Genomic DNA, 14,788 nt, shown 5'->3' on the forward strand with positions numbered 1-14,788 from the left:
GGAAGTCCCCCTCAAGTGTCACTTTGTTAGGGAAGCTTTCCCTGACTTCCTATCCCAGACTGGGTAAGGCACTCCTTGTCTGTATTCTCCCACCATCCTTCTGCTTATTTTATCATATGTAGCTCTAGCCCCACTAAAAATTTTTTTCCTTAAAGTAACACATGTTCATTTTGAAATGAATAACAGATGCAAGAGAGAAACTGCCATAATTCCATCAGCAACTTAATATTTGAGTAAAGTTCCTTTTTTAAATTGAAATAGTTGATTTACAATGTTGTTAATTTCTGCTGTACAGCAAAGTGATTCAGTTATAGAGACATACATTCTTTTTTTTTCATTCTTTCTTTTTTTAATTGAAGTTTTAAAAAAATGTTTTTTAAAGGTTTGGAAGTCCAGCTTCCAGTTGCATGTTTGTGAACATCCTGAAAAGGTACTTGGGTAGGTCTCCCACCCATGTGTTGAAGAACCTGGCTAAGAATAGTGACCCTGAGGAGAGCAGGCTGGGGCGCAGGCGCTCGGCCTAGCTCCGTCCAGTTCTGCCATCCACGAATTCACACCCATTCAGTGCTGGGGACACTGCTGCAAGACACACGCAGTGCCCCTGTGTCCCCTCCCCCCCCCCCAAGGTCCCTGGCATCTGTCGCACACATTCATTCAGCGCCATTAGCTTCTCTCCAAGGACAACCTGGGGGTGGCTCCCTGTAGGGCCTGCTCAGCCCGAGGCTCCTGGGACTGGGGCCAATAAAAGAGGCGTTTTCAAAATGGCCTCGCGGCATCGGCATCCTTTCCAGACCCAAGCGGCTTCTTCTCTATTTTCTAACCCCTGGTCTCTGAGCTTTAAGCTACCAGCGATTTCCTCAGAATTCAATGGCTCATCCCCACGGTTCCCTCGGGAAGGCGGTCTCCGCAGTCTCTTGGGAAACACGGCTCGCCCAGCCTTTGTTGTATCAAATGCACGAGGAGCCATGTTTGCTTTCAGCAAACGGCGGACCGGGTCGCCGGAGCCGGAAGAGGGGTCGACCCGCGACAGGCCGTGGGCCCCACCCCGCCTGCATTCGGTCCCTTTCTAAGCTTTGAGGAAGAGAAATTGAGCCCTTTCCCAGCTCGACCTCTGACTCACTCGGCCTCCTCGGGCCCGCGTTCACCCTCCAGGTTCCCTATTTGCATCACGAAGTAATCACCTCGGGGTGTGGCAACTGCGGCTCTACCGCTCTGATTTTTAACGTGCCCTTGGCCAAAAGTCTCAGGGTGCCTTCTGGGACCTCGGAATCGCCCTGACGCCCCCGGGGCCAGGGGCAGTTTCCTGTCGGTTTCAAGACCCAGGACGCCACCGGGGTCAGGGCTCCGAGCTGGGCTTCCGGCCCCCGCTCAGGTTTTCTCTCCAACCCCACGAAACGAGCCCCACGCTCCAGGGAACAAGCTGCAGCCTCCAGGCAACCCAAACCCGCACCGCCGTCCCCACCCCTCCTTCCCCCACCCCTCCTTCCCCCACCCCTCCTTCCCCCACCCCTCCTTCCCCCACCCCTCCTTCCCCCACCCCTCCTTCCCCCACCCCTCCTTCCCCCACCCCCCAGCGGGGCGGGGGCCGCGCGTCCACCGGAAGGGGCGGGGCTCAGTTCGGCGGGCGGGCGGCGTGATTGGCCGCGGCGGGCCTGACGCCCATTCCCGCTATAAGAGCCAGGCAGTAGGCACCTGCGCCACAGTCCTCGCGGAGAGTCGCCGCGGTTTCTTGCTTCAACAGTGCTTGGACGGAACCCGGCGCTCGTTCCCCGCTCCGGCCGGCCGCTCAGAGCCTGCCCTCGCCACCATCTCACAGCGCCCTCCGACCGCCCCAAGGTCCCGCCGCCGTTACAGCGCCGCGCAGCCACCGCCACCGTTTCACCTCAGCCGCCCGCCATGACGACCGCGTCCCCCTCGCAGGTGCGCCAGAACTACCACCAGGACTCGGAGGCTGCCATCAACCGCCAGATCAACCTGGAGCTCTACGCCTCCTACGTCTACCTATCCATGGTGAGCGCGGGCGGTCCCACGGGGGGCGGGCGCGGCCTCCCTGGCGGCAGGGCGGGGATGTGGTTACCGGGAGGGACCCCCGCCCTCCGCCTCCCGCCTCCGTGCGCCCTTCTGGAAAATGGAGGCTGGTCGGGGTCCTCTAGAACTCCTGCGCAGAAATTCTGAGCAGTTAGCCCCTGGGAGTGCTTCCTCGTGGGCCAGGGCCGCCTCTGCGCACCCCAATTTATTTAAAAAGAGCTGAGTTTTCTCCCGGGGTTGCCACACTTGCCACCAGTACGACCGTTTAGTTAGGAAGGTGGATTTTCGCATTTCCATCCCTTCTGCATTCGATCACGTGATGGGGGCGGTGCTGAGGAGGTCTGGCTCCCATCCCCCTGAGCCCGGCGGAGCCTGCTGGGTAATGGTGTCCAACTATGGGGGCTGGTGCGAAGTGGTTTATCTCTCGTGGGCCGAACAGCCGCCTCCACCTCTCTGCTCTGCTTATCTCTTTAAGTCCCGCTTGAATTGAAGCATATTTCTAGAAATCTCCCTTTCAGCCGACACCGAGTTGTCTGCCACCCGTATTCTTTATCTTTTTTGTGTCTAAGGGTTGTGGCGTAATTGAACATACAGTCCATCAACAGTTACGGGGCCTGAAAATTTTCCATGCAGTAATCGGTGGAGTCAGTTTTCCAAAATCCTGGTTTTAATCGGTGTGGTAGGAGTTTTAGTTATAATTGTCTTACTACGTTTTGCAAATCATCCAAGAATAGACGTGTTCCGGATGGGTTGGGAATACGCCTGGATTTCTATGACTGTCATTGCATTTCAGGAACAACTGAATACAGCAAGGGTGTAAAAGGGACTAAAATTTTTGCTTTCTACTGGTAACATATTTACATACGTTGGCATTGCCCACAACTGTTATCTTGCCTAGTGGGTTAATTTTACATATCCATCAGCCTGCTGTAAACTGGCAGCTCATGTTTTTTTTTTTTGTTTGTGGTACGCGGGCCTCTCACTGTTGTGGCCTCTCCCATTGCGGAGCACAGGCTCCGGACGCGCAGGCTCAGCGGCCATGGCTCACGGGCCCAGCCGCTCCGCGGCATGTGGGGTCTTCCCGGACTGGGGCACGAACCCGTGTTCCGTGCATCGGCAGGCGGAGTCCCAACCACTGCGCCACCAGGGAAGCCCGCGACTCATGTTTTAACATGGATTACCCAGGGAGGAGGGAGACAAGGCACTAATAGCGCAGGGTAAATACTCCAACATCTCTTCAACCAAATTTGACAGGGGCTGTAAGAACTTCACTCTGCACTTACACAGATGCTTAAGATGTTCCATGGTGGAGGCAATTCCCATGATATTCTGACGGTTCCTTGTAGCGAAGTTTCAGTTTCAAGGACCAAGTTTCAGTTTTGTGTTTCAGAGTAAAAACTAATTATTGTCATGTTCAGTCCAGGAACACACCCTGCTCCAGTCTTCCTATGCTCAGACCCTTTCTTGCTGGGCTTTGAGAAGGAAGCCTAGGCTAGCCTTCCTTTGGGAATCCCTAACATGTTCATGTACTGCTTTCAGTCGTACTATTTTGACCGCGATGATGTGGCTTTGAAGAACTTTGCCAAATACTTTCTTCACCAATCTTGTGAGGAGAGGGAGCATGCTGAGAAACTGATGAAGCTGCAGAACCAACGGGGTGGCCGAATCTTCCTCCAGGATATCAAGGTGAACGGAAGATCCTAGGGTCTTCATGCCGCATCTGTCTAGCAGTCCTCTGACGTCAGAAATCACTGAGCCCAGCAGTTGCCTTTATTAGATGAGGGTACATTGGGTTTTTGTCTTTTGCGCTTTTTCGGGCCCACTGTCTAAGCTAAAGTGGGTGGACAGTAATGGGCAAGGATATTAAATTGGAAACGGTTGTCAGGGGGAACTTGGCTGTTCCTTTTGCCAAGCGCGGTTGTTACACATTAGATGCTTGCTGATTTGTGGTTTAAGTGGTGGAGGTTGCAGATGCACTGACTTAATCTCCTCTCATTCAGAAACCAGACCGTGATGACTGGGAGAATGGGCTGAATGCAATGGAATGTGCGCTACACTTGGAAAAAAGTGTGAATCAGTCACTACTGGAACTGCACAAACTGGCCACTGAGAAAAATGACCCCCATGTGAGTATTGGCAACCTGGGAGTAAATGGAGGAAATCATTTGTCTTAGGGGCTGGGGAAGCTTCCCAATAACTTTTTTTTTTTCTTGTTCTCTTTTCTAGTTGTGTGACTTCATTGAGACTCATTATCTGAATGAGCAGGTGAAATCCATTAAAGAATTGGGTGACCACGTAACCAACTTGCGCACGATGGGGGCCCCCGAATCTGGCATGGCACTGTATCTCTTTGACAAGCACACCCTGGGAAATAGTGATAATGAGAGCTAAGCCTTAGGCTGGCTTCCCATAGCTACAGGGGTGACTTCCCTGGTCACCAAGGCTGTGCATGCATGTTTGGGTTACCTTTACCTTTTCTGTAAGTTGTACCAAAATATCTACAAGTCTTTTCCTTAGTACCATTCCTTCAAATAAAGTAATTTGGTACCCAGCTGTTGTTTTTGAATTCTTGGGTTGGGCTAGAAATGTATCTAGGCCATCTTCATTAAATTTGTAAGTGCCACCGTGGTTCAGTCACACTAATCAAAGTGAAACGCTTAGGAGGGTTTGTATTTACTTATTAAATTCCTTAGTTTGGGAAGGATACCAAAGCTTGAGTGTTTTGAATTCAGACAGGACTTAAGGATTCCTGATTCTGAATTAGGTGTTTTTATATGTTTCCAGTAGTTCTGGCTTTCACAATTTATATGTACAAAAAGCATTTTAAGGCTTAAAGTAGACTTGAAGCTACTGATTCTTGTTCTCCATTAAGGTAACCATTTAATTCAGGCTGTTGTAGGGACATATTCTTCAGTGTGGACAGCTATATGGCTATGACTGGATCAGTGTCCTGCTGGTGTACACGCAGGTAGGACCAGGCCGGTGAAGCATCCCTCTTGGGAAGCAGGCTAGGAATGTGCTTCATCCCTAGTGAGAATTTGAGCAAAGTTTACATGAGTATGGAAAGATACCTTCATTTCAATAGGAAAATAGCTGCAGTAGGAGGGAAGAGGTTGAAACATCTTGAATATTAACCAGTGAGTAGTGTTAGAAGACTGCAGAGCCGTCTGGGTCCTTGCTAACCAACTACATTAACATTGTTTCCTAAACCAACCACAGGGATTTGTAAGTTTCCATCTGGCCCTTGGAAGTATGACAGGTGTTAGGCCTTTTCAGTTTTCAATACAAAGCTAGGTATTCTGATCTCAGAATAACTGTTTGAAAATCATTAGAAATGAGAAGTTACACTTCCCTTTCACATCGTGATTGGGGGCTGGGGTTGGGGGGGTGGGTCTAATTGGGTGAGTGAGTGTCCGGGGAACCTGGAATAAAGGCAAACATCTGGTGGTACTGTGACAGCTTTAGGTTGACCTCAAAGGTGCATGAAGAGCTCATTTAAGTTCAGAAGTCTTTTGGTTAGGTCCCCAAAGCAGTAAGATACCCCAGGGGACCTGGATTGCCCCACCTTATCATCTGCCAGTTCCCAGGAGTGTGGCATCCTTTCCAGGAGTGCTTCAGGACCACCACTGGTTATGGGGGGGTGCTCATATGCGGCCTCCCAGCTAAGCCTGGGCAGTAAGTTGAGTTCTTGGGCTACAGTCTAGAGTCCCGAGTTCTGCCTGTGTTTTTATGTCTGCCACCCCTGCTTAAGGTGAGCTGCGCCCACTGGTAACGTCAGCCCATGTAAGCCTGGCCTAGTGGCCCTTCGGCCGATGCAACCTCATCTTCCTATACCTGGGCCCAAGAGAAGTCTTGGTGAGTCAGGCTCTTGGGTGAAATAAGCAGAAATGGCCAACACTTAGAGCCCTTGCTGTGGCGGCCAGGTGTGTGCCCCAAGCCAGTGCTGGGCATGCCCTGGCTGGCAGCCACAGGACCATAGGAAAACTGGAAGTAGGGTGGGCTTCAGAGCAAGGGAAGCTGGTGGGGACCACCCCTGGTGGGCTGGGGTGTTTAGTGACCCTGGTTTGGGTAGAGGACAGACCTGTTTTCCAAGGCCCAATAGGGATCGCCACGATCTTTGAGTATAGTGTGTATGTTGCTTGTCGACTGTCCCAAATGCGGTTCTCTGAGATGTTCAGGGGCCTCTGACATGTCCGATAGGTTAAACTCAACCGTTTTCCTCCTCATGTGACTCACTTCCGGGTGCTCCGTTGAGGCCCCAGCACTCTCTGGGAGCAATTCAAAACTCTTCTTGGACCTGGGAGTTGCAGGCTGAAGGCTTTGGTCTTTGACAGTGTCATCTATGCCTGAGACTTTGCAGAGGCTTGAGGGTGCTGACTGTCCAGGTGGGAAGACCATAGGGGTGTGGCTGAGGGGTGTCTGGGGGGCACTGTGGTAGCCTGACCTCCCATATAGCACAGCGGACTTGAAGGCATCCTCCCCTTTCCAGGCCTTGCTGTCTTCCTCATCACTGGTGTCCCATCCGGCTCCCCCGAGATTCTTGGGCTGGCCCTCATAGGAGAGGATTTCTTTCTTCGGCCACAGTAGTTTGGTCTTTGAGTTTGTCCTGGGGGGCTGGCGGTCATGGGATTGCAGCCCTAGGAAACGGCCAGTGATGCCAGTGTGAGCACCCTTCTCCTCCTCCGGATCTGCCTGGAACTCCATATCCTCCTTACCCAGACTAGAAAGAAACAGGAGACTCAGGTTAGTGGGCGGACAATGGCCTGAAGCCTGACCTGACTTCTCCCTTACCCTCTCTTCTCCCTCTGGCCCAAGGCCCAGGACACACAGTCTTCCTCACCTCACATTTGACTCACCTCTCTGCTGATCCATCCTGTACCTCTCAATCCCTCCTGGCCGAGCTCACCTCACTGTTCTGTGGCTCTCTCCCTAGCCTGGTATTTAAGGGCTTCCTCTTCAGCACCCACATTTTCCCTTTGAAACCCCTCACTTGAGGCAATCTGAACTACTCTTCCCCAGGTATGGATGGTCACGTGAGGCCCAGGAGTGACTCTGAGTAAGCCAGGGATTTGTGGTTCCACTGGGGAGCAGTATCCCCCCAGAGAGAAGTCTGGCTTCCTGGGAGCCTAAAGCCGTTACTCTGCAAGAGAAAGCCTACCCACCCCTGAATGTGGCCACCTTTGCCCACGTCCAAATTCTCCCCATGCTTCAAAGCCCAGCTCCAGGTCCAGCTGGAGGCCACCTCTCAGGCAGCCAAAGGTGATCTCTGTTCTATACTCTGTACCTTGCCCAGGCATCCAGTACTTTGTACCTTGTATCCAGAGTCTGGGCCCTGGGTTTGAGCTCCCTCACTACATTGTGTGTTTCTTGGAGGCAAGGTCTATGTGTTATTATTCTCTGTTACCCTCCTTCCCCAGCAGCTGGGCTACAAACCATGGAAAACTCAGAGGCGACCTCCAGCAATGTTTCTGACCTAAGCAAGCCTCCATCCTTGACCATTTGATCACTTATCCAAACCTTCCTCACACCAACTAGAGACTCTAGCTAATTCTAATTACAGCTTAATAGGATATTCGGTTCTTAAAAAGAGAACAGTGCTTTTAATACTGTGGAAGAAAACCTTGATGGGATAGACCCTGGGATGCAGCAAACACTCTCCAAAGTCCCCTCCACTCTGTCATCCTAGGGAGAGAGAGCTGTCTGGGGCGCCCCTTCAGCCCGCCGTGGCCCAGCTACAGCTCAAAAGGGATTCTAACCAAATCAGGGAAAGAGGACCCATGTGGGGGAAAATGTGGCTGCTGTGGGCTGACCTGAGGCCCGTACTCTGTAGCAAGAAGTCTACTCCGAAGGTACCTGTGATGACCCAGCCTCTTGCTTGCTCCCTTGCCCAGGGAACCCCACTCCCACTCCCCATCCCAACACCCTGGCCTATCAGGAAACATAGCTCTGAACCAGAGTCAGGAACCAGGCCCTGACATCCCAGCTGCATCACTAATCGCTGACTGCCCTTGAGTAAGTCCCTTCTCTCTCTAAGCCTCAGTTTCCAACTCTGGATAAGGGGTGGGGCTTAGATTGGAGACTACCTAAGAGCCCTTATAGCTTTAAGAGTCCTTACACAGCACAAGGTAAAGGTTAAGGGTGTGGAGTTGGACCCAGACATACCTGGCCCACCTGTGCTGCTTGCTAGCTATGTGACCTTGGGTTGGGCAACTGACTTAACCTCTCTGAACCTGGACTTAATCATCTGAAAATCGGAGATAACAAACCAAGGTTATTGGAGCGGGATGGGGGGGGGGAATAGCTAATATATGTAAAGAGCTTAGTACAATGCCCAGCACTTAATAGGCACCCAATATGCATTAACTAATACTATTCTAAGTTCTTAGGCAGGCCCTTGCACTTGGGGTTTTCTACCCACCGAAGTGGTTCCCTGGCACTTCCCACCTGATGTTGAAGGTGGAGCCGAAAAAGGAGGGCCGACGAGACTGGGCAGAAGCGGCTGTGTAGGGGGGATGTGGTTCTGGCTCATTCCAGTACATATCTCGCTCCATCGGTGGCAGGTCCTGGTGCATCTCATCTACAGCCAACAGGGACACCTGGTCGTTGGGGACAGAAGGAGAAGTCCAACAGAAAGGTCAGCCAAAGCAGGACCATGAATTTGCCAGGTGACTTGGAGAGGTCACTTGTCTCTCTCTGGGCCTGTTTCCCTTCCTGTGAAATGGAGAGACTGATGCAGCCTGTAGCCTCAAAAGTGAGGCTGAGAATCCTGTGAGTAAATGGTTGGGCAATTCACTGTGAGGCCTCCCTACAGAACTGTGGGGCCCCCTTCCTGGGTTCAGTTTGGGGAGGGGCCGTGGGACAGGCTCTCTTCCTCCCCTCATACCTGCAAACTCCTGTCGACAATCCAGTTGGTCTCAAAGTCATCATCATCCTCTCCGAACGGGTTGATGAGCTGCTCTGCCACCTTGGGGGTAGGTGAGGCTCTGGAAATCCTCAGGTGGAACCCCTTGCAGCCTTGCTCCCACCCTTAAACCTTGGCTCCTGCCATGTCCACCTCTCCACCCACCTCAGTGATGCCCTTCCTGCCTGACCACTGTCTCCAAAGCTACTATGTAGGGACCCTCCTCTCCTAACTGGCCATGACTCCCTGGGCCACAGCTGGTCTTGTCCCGGGGAGGCACACCTTCAGCCAGCCAGCATAGAAGAAGAACTGCAGGAATGTGAAGAGGGGTACAACGAGGTCCATCTCGTGGCCGGGGTAGGCCTTGGCTGGGTTCAGAAACTGCCGCCCAATCAGGCAAGCCAGGAAGAAGCTGTATACCGCCACGGTCACCACCTGGGAGGGAAAGGAGGTGTTGGCAGAAATGGGCTGGTTGGGGACCTTGGGATCAGGAAGCTCCCTAGGCTGGGAGGACGGGTCTTGTTCTGAGTTGCACACTTGTATGACTTTGGGTCTCTGTGGTCTCCTCTTTAAAATGGGCATGATCACACTGCCTCCACCACCTGGACCAGGCAGGGACCTGGACTCTTTGAACTTGGTACTAGAGACAACCTGCCAAGTCCAGACCTGACTCCCAGGGTGAGCCTCTTCTTCAGCCTCTTAAGTGAGCCCTTCCATCATAGGCTGCTTCCCAGGTCCTCTTCAGTTTCCCAAAGGGGCAGCTTCGCCAGCCTAGTCCTCACCTGAGTGTACACCAGTGGGATACTGATCCAGTCGTAGGCATACAGCTGTCCACACTGAGTACGCAAGGTGTTCATTTCCTAGGGGGGCAGGAGGGAAGTTTGGGCCTTTGACCATCACCTGCTCTCCCAGGCTCACCCCCCAGCTCTTCCCCAGATACCAGGGTCTTGTGCTCATGGTCCAGCCCTGGCTGTGTGGTCATGGACAGCTCACTTAACCACTCTGTGCCTCAGCCTCCTCAACTATCAAAAAGGAACCAGGATATCAGAGGTTCACTTTAGAGAGGGGAGGGGAGGGGAAATTGGAAAGGGGCCACCTTGGGCTATGGAATCCTGCTGGAAAAGATCCTACAGTCCCAAGTCAGGCTCTGGGAAGACCCTCAGAGGCTCAAACTTTCTCTTTGCAGAAAACCTGTTCCACGTGGGGCATAACCCTCCCCGCTCTGCAGCAGCCCCATGTGTGCAGCGGGCTCACGTTGAGCAGGCTCTGGAGCAGGACAGGGTCCCGGATTCGACCTCCAATCCAGGCCTTCGTTGACAGGTTGGCAAACCACACCCAGGGCATCCAGAATGAGTTGTGTGGCAAGCTCAGTTTTTGTAAGTGCTTGTGTTCCGAGGGGGTCATAAAGCCTGCAGGGTAGAGTGGAGAAGACAGTGGGTAGCGGAACCTGCAGAAGGGGTGGCTGGCCAGGCGCTGCTGGGTGGGACCCAGAGTTCAAACCAAGTCCTTGCTGAGCCCATAGGGACCTCAGAGCTCCTTTGCCATCCTCTTTCTTTCAACAAATTATCACTGCGTGTCTACTTTGTGCTGCTCTGGGCTAGCACGTGAGAGGGATCTGTCTTACTAACCAGGATCAGGTCAGGCAAGGCCAGAGAGTGAGACTGCTGACGTACAGACTGGAAACCGGAGAACAGGAAGGGGAAGGGCAGTTCCCAGTTCCCAAAGCCCCACTCTGGCCCTCAACCCTCACTCTTCCCTCATCCCTCAAGAGTCCTTAGCCCTATCTCAAAGCCCTATCTTCCTAGAGTCTGTTCCTGGCCTCTCCCAGCCTTTAGACCCCTGACTTCGCCCGGCCCAATTCAGATACCCGCCCCCCCGCCACACACACACCGTCCCAGGTCTCGACCCCACTCCGCTCCTGGTCCCACCCAATCCTCAGCCCTGGGGCCTCTGATTCCACCCATCTGCAGCTCCCGCCCCGCCCTCGTCAGCCTCTGGCTCCGCCCACTGCTTCGCCCGGCCCCGCCCACCTGCTTTCACCAGGTGTTGGGGACTGGGAAAGCGTTTGTAGACCGCAGCACTGACGCTACGCAGGATGAGCACGTTGCCCAGGTTGGCGTAGCGCATGAGCGTGCGCCGCAGCAGCCGGCCCTGCTCGTCCTTGCCCTCGACGAAGCACGACACCAGGTTCATGAGGCGGTCGGGCCATGGCAGGTTCTCATATTGGTTCCACCAGCGGGTCACGACCAATGTCACATAGAAGCCTGGGCAGGAGGGGCGGGAGGGGGGCGGGGGCGCGAGGGGCGAAGGCCCACGCTGCGGCCAGAGCCCAGCGAGGGCGACGCCTCGGTTTCTCCATCTTTCTAATGGGGCTGGGCCCAGCACCAGCCCTCCTGGAGGGCGCTCGGGAAGGGGAGGCCATCAGAGCTTCGCATGAAGGCACGAGAGACTTGAGTTCTCTCTCTGGCCCCGCTTGCTTTCCCAGAAATCCGCCAGGTACCTCCCCTCCTGCGCAAGACTCCAGAGACTACTGTAATGTTGGCGCTGCCCTCAGAAAGTGGGGTCTTAGCAGAAACTAACACAGCAATGTAAAGCAATTATACTTCAATAAAGATGTTTAAAATAATAATAATAATAATAATTTAAAAAAGAAAGTGGGTCTTGAGTGCTAACAGCAGGACAGCCTTCCTAATGTCTAACTTCAGTCTCTCTGGCTGCAGGCTCCCCGTTTCCCTGAACCACCGAGAGGCACTGACGTGCCACTGGCCTTCCCCAGCTAGCTCTTCATGATCTGCCTGTCTGGAGCCTGGAGCAGCCACTGGGACCCCAACACGCGGAGGGGGGAGCTCACCCAGCACGAAGGAAATGGGGATGAGCTGGATGTAGCTGTCACAATACAGAGTCAGCTTCTCAAAAATCACCTGCTGGTCGTCCGTGAGGGCCATCCTGGGGAAGGCGGGGGGTGGGGGGAAAGATGTGTAGACACTGGGAGGAGATGGCTGAGACCGGTCCCAGGTCCAGCCAGTCCCGGGGTAGGAGAGTGGCAGCCTCACCTCCCTATCCCTTTCACTGACCTGCCTGGGGCCCCCCCCTGTGGCCTGAGCCAGGTCCCCCTCTTTCTCCCGCCGCCCCAAAACCCCAATGGGCCCTCTGCTCCATGCCTGGAGGAGAAACCCTCAGGAGGTTTTCTATGAGGTGGAGGAAGGCAGGTCCTGCTGAAGGGGTCAGCTTTAGGCACCACTGACCTTTTTAAAGGATCCAAAAGACAGTTGTTTGAAAGCAGGTTGAAATAAGGAGTGTTTGGTCTTTAAAAAAAATATCTGGTAGGGAGGGATGAATCGGCAGAACACAGAGCAATGGAATTGTTCTGTACAACACTGTAATGGTGGATACAAGTCATTATACATTCGTCCAAACCCATAGAGTGTACAACACCAAGGGTGAACCCTAAGGTGAACTATGGACTTTGGGTGACAGTGACGTGTCCGTGTGTGTGGGTTCATCTGTCATCGCGAGTGTCCCACACTGGGGTGGGATGTTGATAGTGGGGGAGGGCTAAGTGGGTGGAGCAGGAGGGGTGGGGTATATGGGAACTCTCTATACCTTCCGCCCAGTTAAGCTACGAACCTAAAACTGCTCTAAAAAATAAAGTCTTAATTTTTTTTAATATGTTGATACCCTAGTAACAACCAAAGAAAATGAACATGCTTTGTTATTAGTATTTACATTATGAACTCAAGAGTTTTATGTAGTTAATATTTTTTAATGCATTGCCATCATTAATGCTTTTTCCATTAAAAATGCTGTCATATATTCTGTGGTTTTAGCTGTCTTTTATTGTTTAAATACACATTTTTATTGGGGAAAAAAAAGTATGATATGGGCCTGTGAGTCTATGTGGGATTCAGGGAAACAGGCTGACTGAGTGGGACTAGGTAAGGCCTGGGTTCCAAGGCCCCTCCCTCGGTTTGAGGAAAGGGTGTTTGAGATGCTCCGACCTACACTGAGTTGCCCCCCGAGGCTGCCTCCTTTTCTCTCCTCCCCAGCCCCCAGGCCTCAGGCCCCACGGTTTGACCACAAGCCCAGCTCAGCCTTATCTGTCTCTGTGCATTGGCCCCCTAGATGGCTGGGAGGCACCCAGGAGCTCCAAGCCCTGGCTTGTCCCCCTGTACCTGTAAATGAAGCGGATGATGTAGTAGCAGATTAGGAAAATGAGGAACTCGCCGTAGAGCAGCTTGTAGACGCTGCCTCGCCAGCACAGCAGCAGGCGGGAGAAGGAACCTAAACGGGCATTAGCCACTTGGCTTGAGTAGGTGACGGTCATGGCCAGGCACTGAGCTGCAGCAGGTGGGCTTGGGTGCTGGTGAACAGACAGAGAGGGATACTGATTGGGGTGGGGGCGGCCAGGAAGGAGCAGGGACCTCTTCAGAATCTGTCCAGGACACATGAGTGACCTTTTCCAGGACCCTTCCCTTCTCTGGGCCTCAGCTCTCCCATCTGGACACTGGGAGGGGGGCGGTGAGGTGACCTCCAAGAAGCCAGGAAAGTGAGCTCAGGGACTGTCCATAGCCTTGGCACAGAAGACACAGAGAGGTCTGTGCCCTTAAATTGTACCACAAAGGCAACAACAGAAATGTCCTCATGCTGGGCTCCTTCCTGAGTTATGAGCCCATCACGTTCAGTAGCTCCCCAAGCTCCATCAACCACCCTGGAGTGAGAACTGGTAAGGGGCATGGTCAGCCTTGGCACCACCCTGGCTGGTGGAGATGTTTACTGAATGGTGGCCCCAGGGCCTTTCCACCTGCTGATCCTCCTTCCTGGGGATGCTCGTCCTAATCTAACTGTATGGCTCACTCCCACTTCAGATCACCTCCTCAGAAAGGATACCCGCAACCACCCTACCTGGAAATAACACCCTAGTACCACTGGCCCTCTCTTCCCCTCGCCTTGCTCCATTTTTCTACATGGCACTTATCATGTTATAACTGCAATTATATTTTGCATGCTACCTGCTTGTTTACTGCCTATTCCCTCCTGGGAATGGAGCTCCTATTGTGTACTCATATGTGGTGCTCAATAAAAATTTACTGAAGCAATGACTGGCACCCCATCCTCCCCCTACCTGCTCTGATGCAGCCACACTGGCTGTCTCTGTGCTTGGTGTTCCCTAAGTTCATTCCTACCTCAGGGCCTTTGCACAGACACACAGGTGCCCACACACCTGCACGTGTGCTGCCTGTGTGTATCCATCGTGTGCACATGTACAGGTTATCTACCCCAAAGGCCCTCAATGTCCCAGCCCAGCCTTCTGGGGTAGCCCTTACTCACAGTTGGGGCTCCAGGCTGGTCAGGCGATCCCACAAAAGGTCTGGCCACAGGACTGGTGGGACTCTCTGGGGTCCTCTGGCCAGTGTCCCTGCCCACTTAGGGGTTGGCACTGCCCACGTGTGTGCTAAGTGGTCACTTGACTCCCTAAGCCAGGGCCTCCACAAAGGAACCCTTGTCTTGGCCCCCTTCTTGTAATCTGCCCATAAGCAGCAGGCAGCACATTCTGGCCTCTAATTCCTTCCGGGTGTGTGGGGCGTTGAGCTGAGACCAGGGCTGAAATGGGGGGCAACCGCCCCCACCACCTTGGGCCCTGACTAGCCTGCTATTTCCTTTGGGCCCTAGACTCCGGAGATTGAGGCATCTGTTTCTGACCCCTGAGGTCTTGCAGGGAGAGCTGTGGGGAGGAGGGGCCAGGGCCTTGGACCTCATCTCCTGTGTCAGGAGCCATCCAGAGAGGGGAGCCTCTGCCCAGGCCCTGTGGGCTTTGGCAGCACTTTGGGCACCTGAAAGAACATTGGACCACAGGCAGAA

General features: G+C 53.4%; 2 protein-coding genes across 3 annotated transcripts; one reads left to right on the plus strand and one right to left on the minus strand.

Moving 5' to 3' along the window:
* Positions 1-1,717: 1,717 nt before the first annotated feature.
* On the plus strand, positions 1,718-4,579 carry FTH1 (ferritin heavy chain 1). Its single transcript, XM_060104451.1, has 4 exons — positions 1,718-2,010; positions 3,568-3,714; positions 4,029-4,154; positions 4,255-4,579. Exons 1-4 carry the CDS (start codon positions 1,897-1,899, stop codon positions 4,417-4,419), a joined length of 552 nt encoding a protein of 183 aa, XP_059960434.1. The 5' UTR covers positions 1,718-1,896; the 3' UTR covers positions 4,420-4,579.
* A 457-nt stretch (positions 4,580-5,036) lies between these two features.
* On the minus strand, positions 5,037-13,253 carry BEST1 (bestrophin 1). 2 transcript variants are annotated; one of them, XM_060104294.1, is made up of 10 exons: positions 13,102-13,253; positions 11,781-11,875; positions 10,960-11,193; positions 10,184-10,338; positions 9,712-9,789; positions 9,212-9,364; positions 8,912-8,992; positions 8,473-8,624; positions 6,110-6,748; positions 5,037-5,055 (listed from the first exon to the last, which is right to left on the minus strand). In XM_060104294.1, exons 1-10 carry the CDS (start codon positions 13,251-13,253, stop codon positions 5,037-5,039), a joined length of 1,758 nt encoding a protein of 585 aa, XP_059960277.1. The 2 variants fall into 2 exon arrangements, with proteins under 2 accessions (XP_059960277.1, XP_059960276.1); XM_060104293.1 differs by lacking the exon at positions 5,037-5,055 and having other exon boundaries at positions 6,079-6,748.
* Positions 13,254-14,788: the final 1,535 nt, after the last annotated feature.

The sequence above is a fragment of the Mesoplodon densirostris genome, chromosome 7 (assembly GCF_025265405.1).
Source record: "Mesoplodon densirostris isolate mMesDen1 chromosome 7, mMesDen1 primary haplotype, whole genome shotgun sequence".
NCBI classification, from domain to species: Eukaryota; Metazoa; Chordata; class Mammalia; order Artiodactyla; family Ziphiidae; genus Mesoplodon; species Mesoplodon densirostris.

Excerpts from the sequence above, each read along its gene's own strand:
- BEST1 (XM_060104293.1), bottom strand. The coding sequence starts at position 13,253 with ATGACCGTCACCTACTCAAGCCAAGTGGCTAATGCCCGTTTAGGTTCC. Across the intron at positions 9,790-10,183 it reads TGCTCCAGAGCCTGCTCAAC|GAAATGAACACCTTGCGTAC; the intron begins GTGAGCCCGCTG and ends CTGCCCCCCTAG. Across the intron at positions 8,625-8,911 it reads TTGTCGACAGGAGTTTGCAG|GTGTCCCTGTTGGCTGTAGA; the intron begins GTATGAGGGGAG and ends CCCAACGACCAG.
- FTH1 (XM_060104451.1), top strand. The coding sequence starts at position 1,897 with ATGACGACCGCGTCCCCCTCGCAGGTGCGCCAGAACTACCACCAGGAC. Across the intron at positions 2,011-3,567 it reads CCTACGTCTACCTATCCATG|TCGTACTATTTTGACCGCGA; the intron begins GTGAGCGCGGGC and ends TACTGCTTTCAG. Across the intron at positions 4,155-4,254 it reads CTGAGAAAAATGACCCCCAT|TTGTGTGACTTCATTGAGAC; the intron begins GTGAGTATTGGC and ends TCTCTTTTCTAG.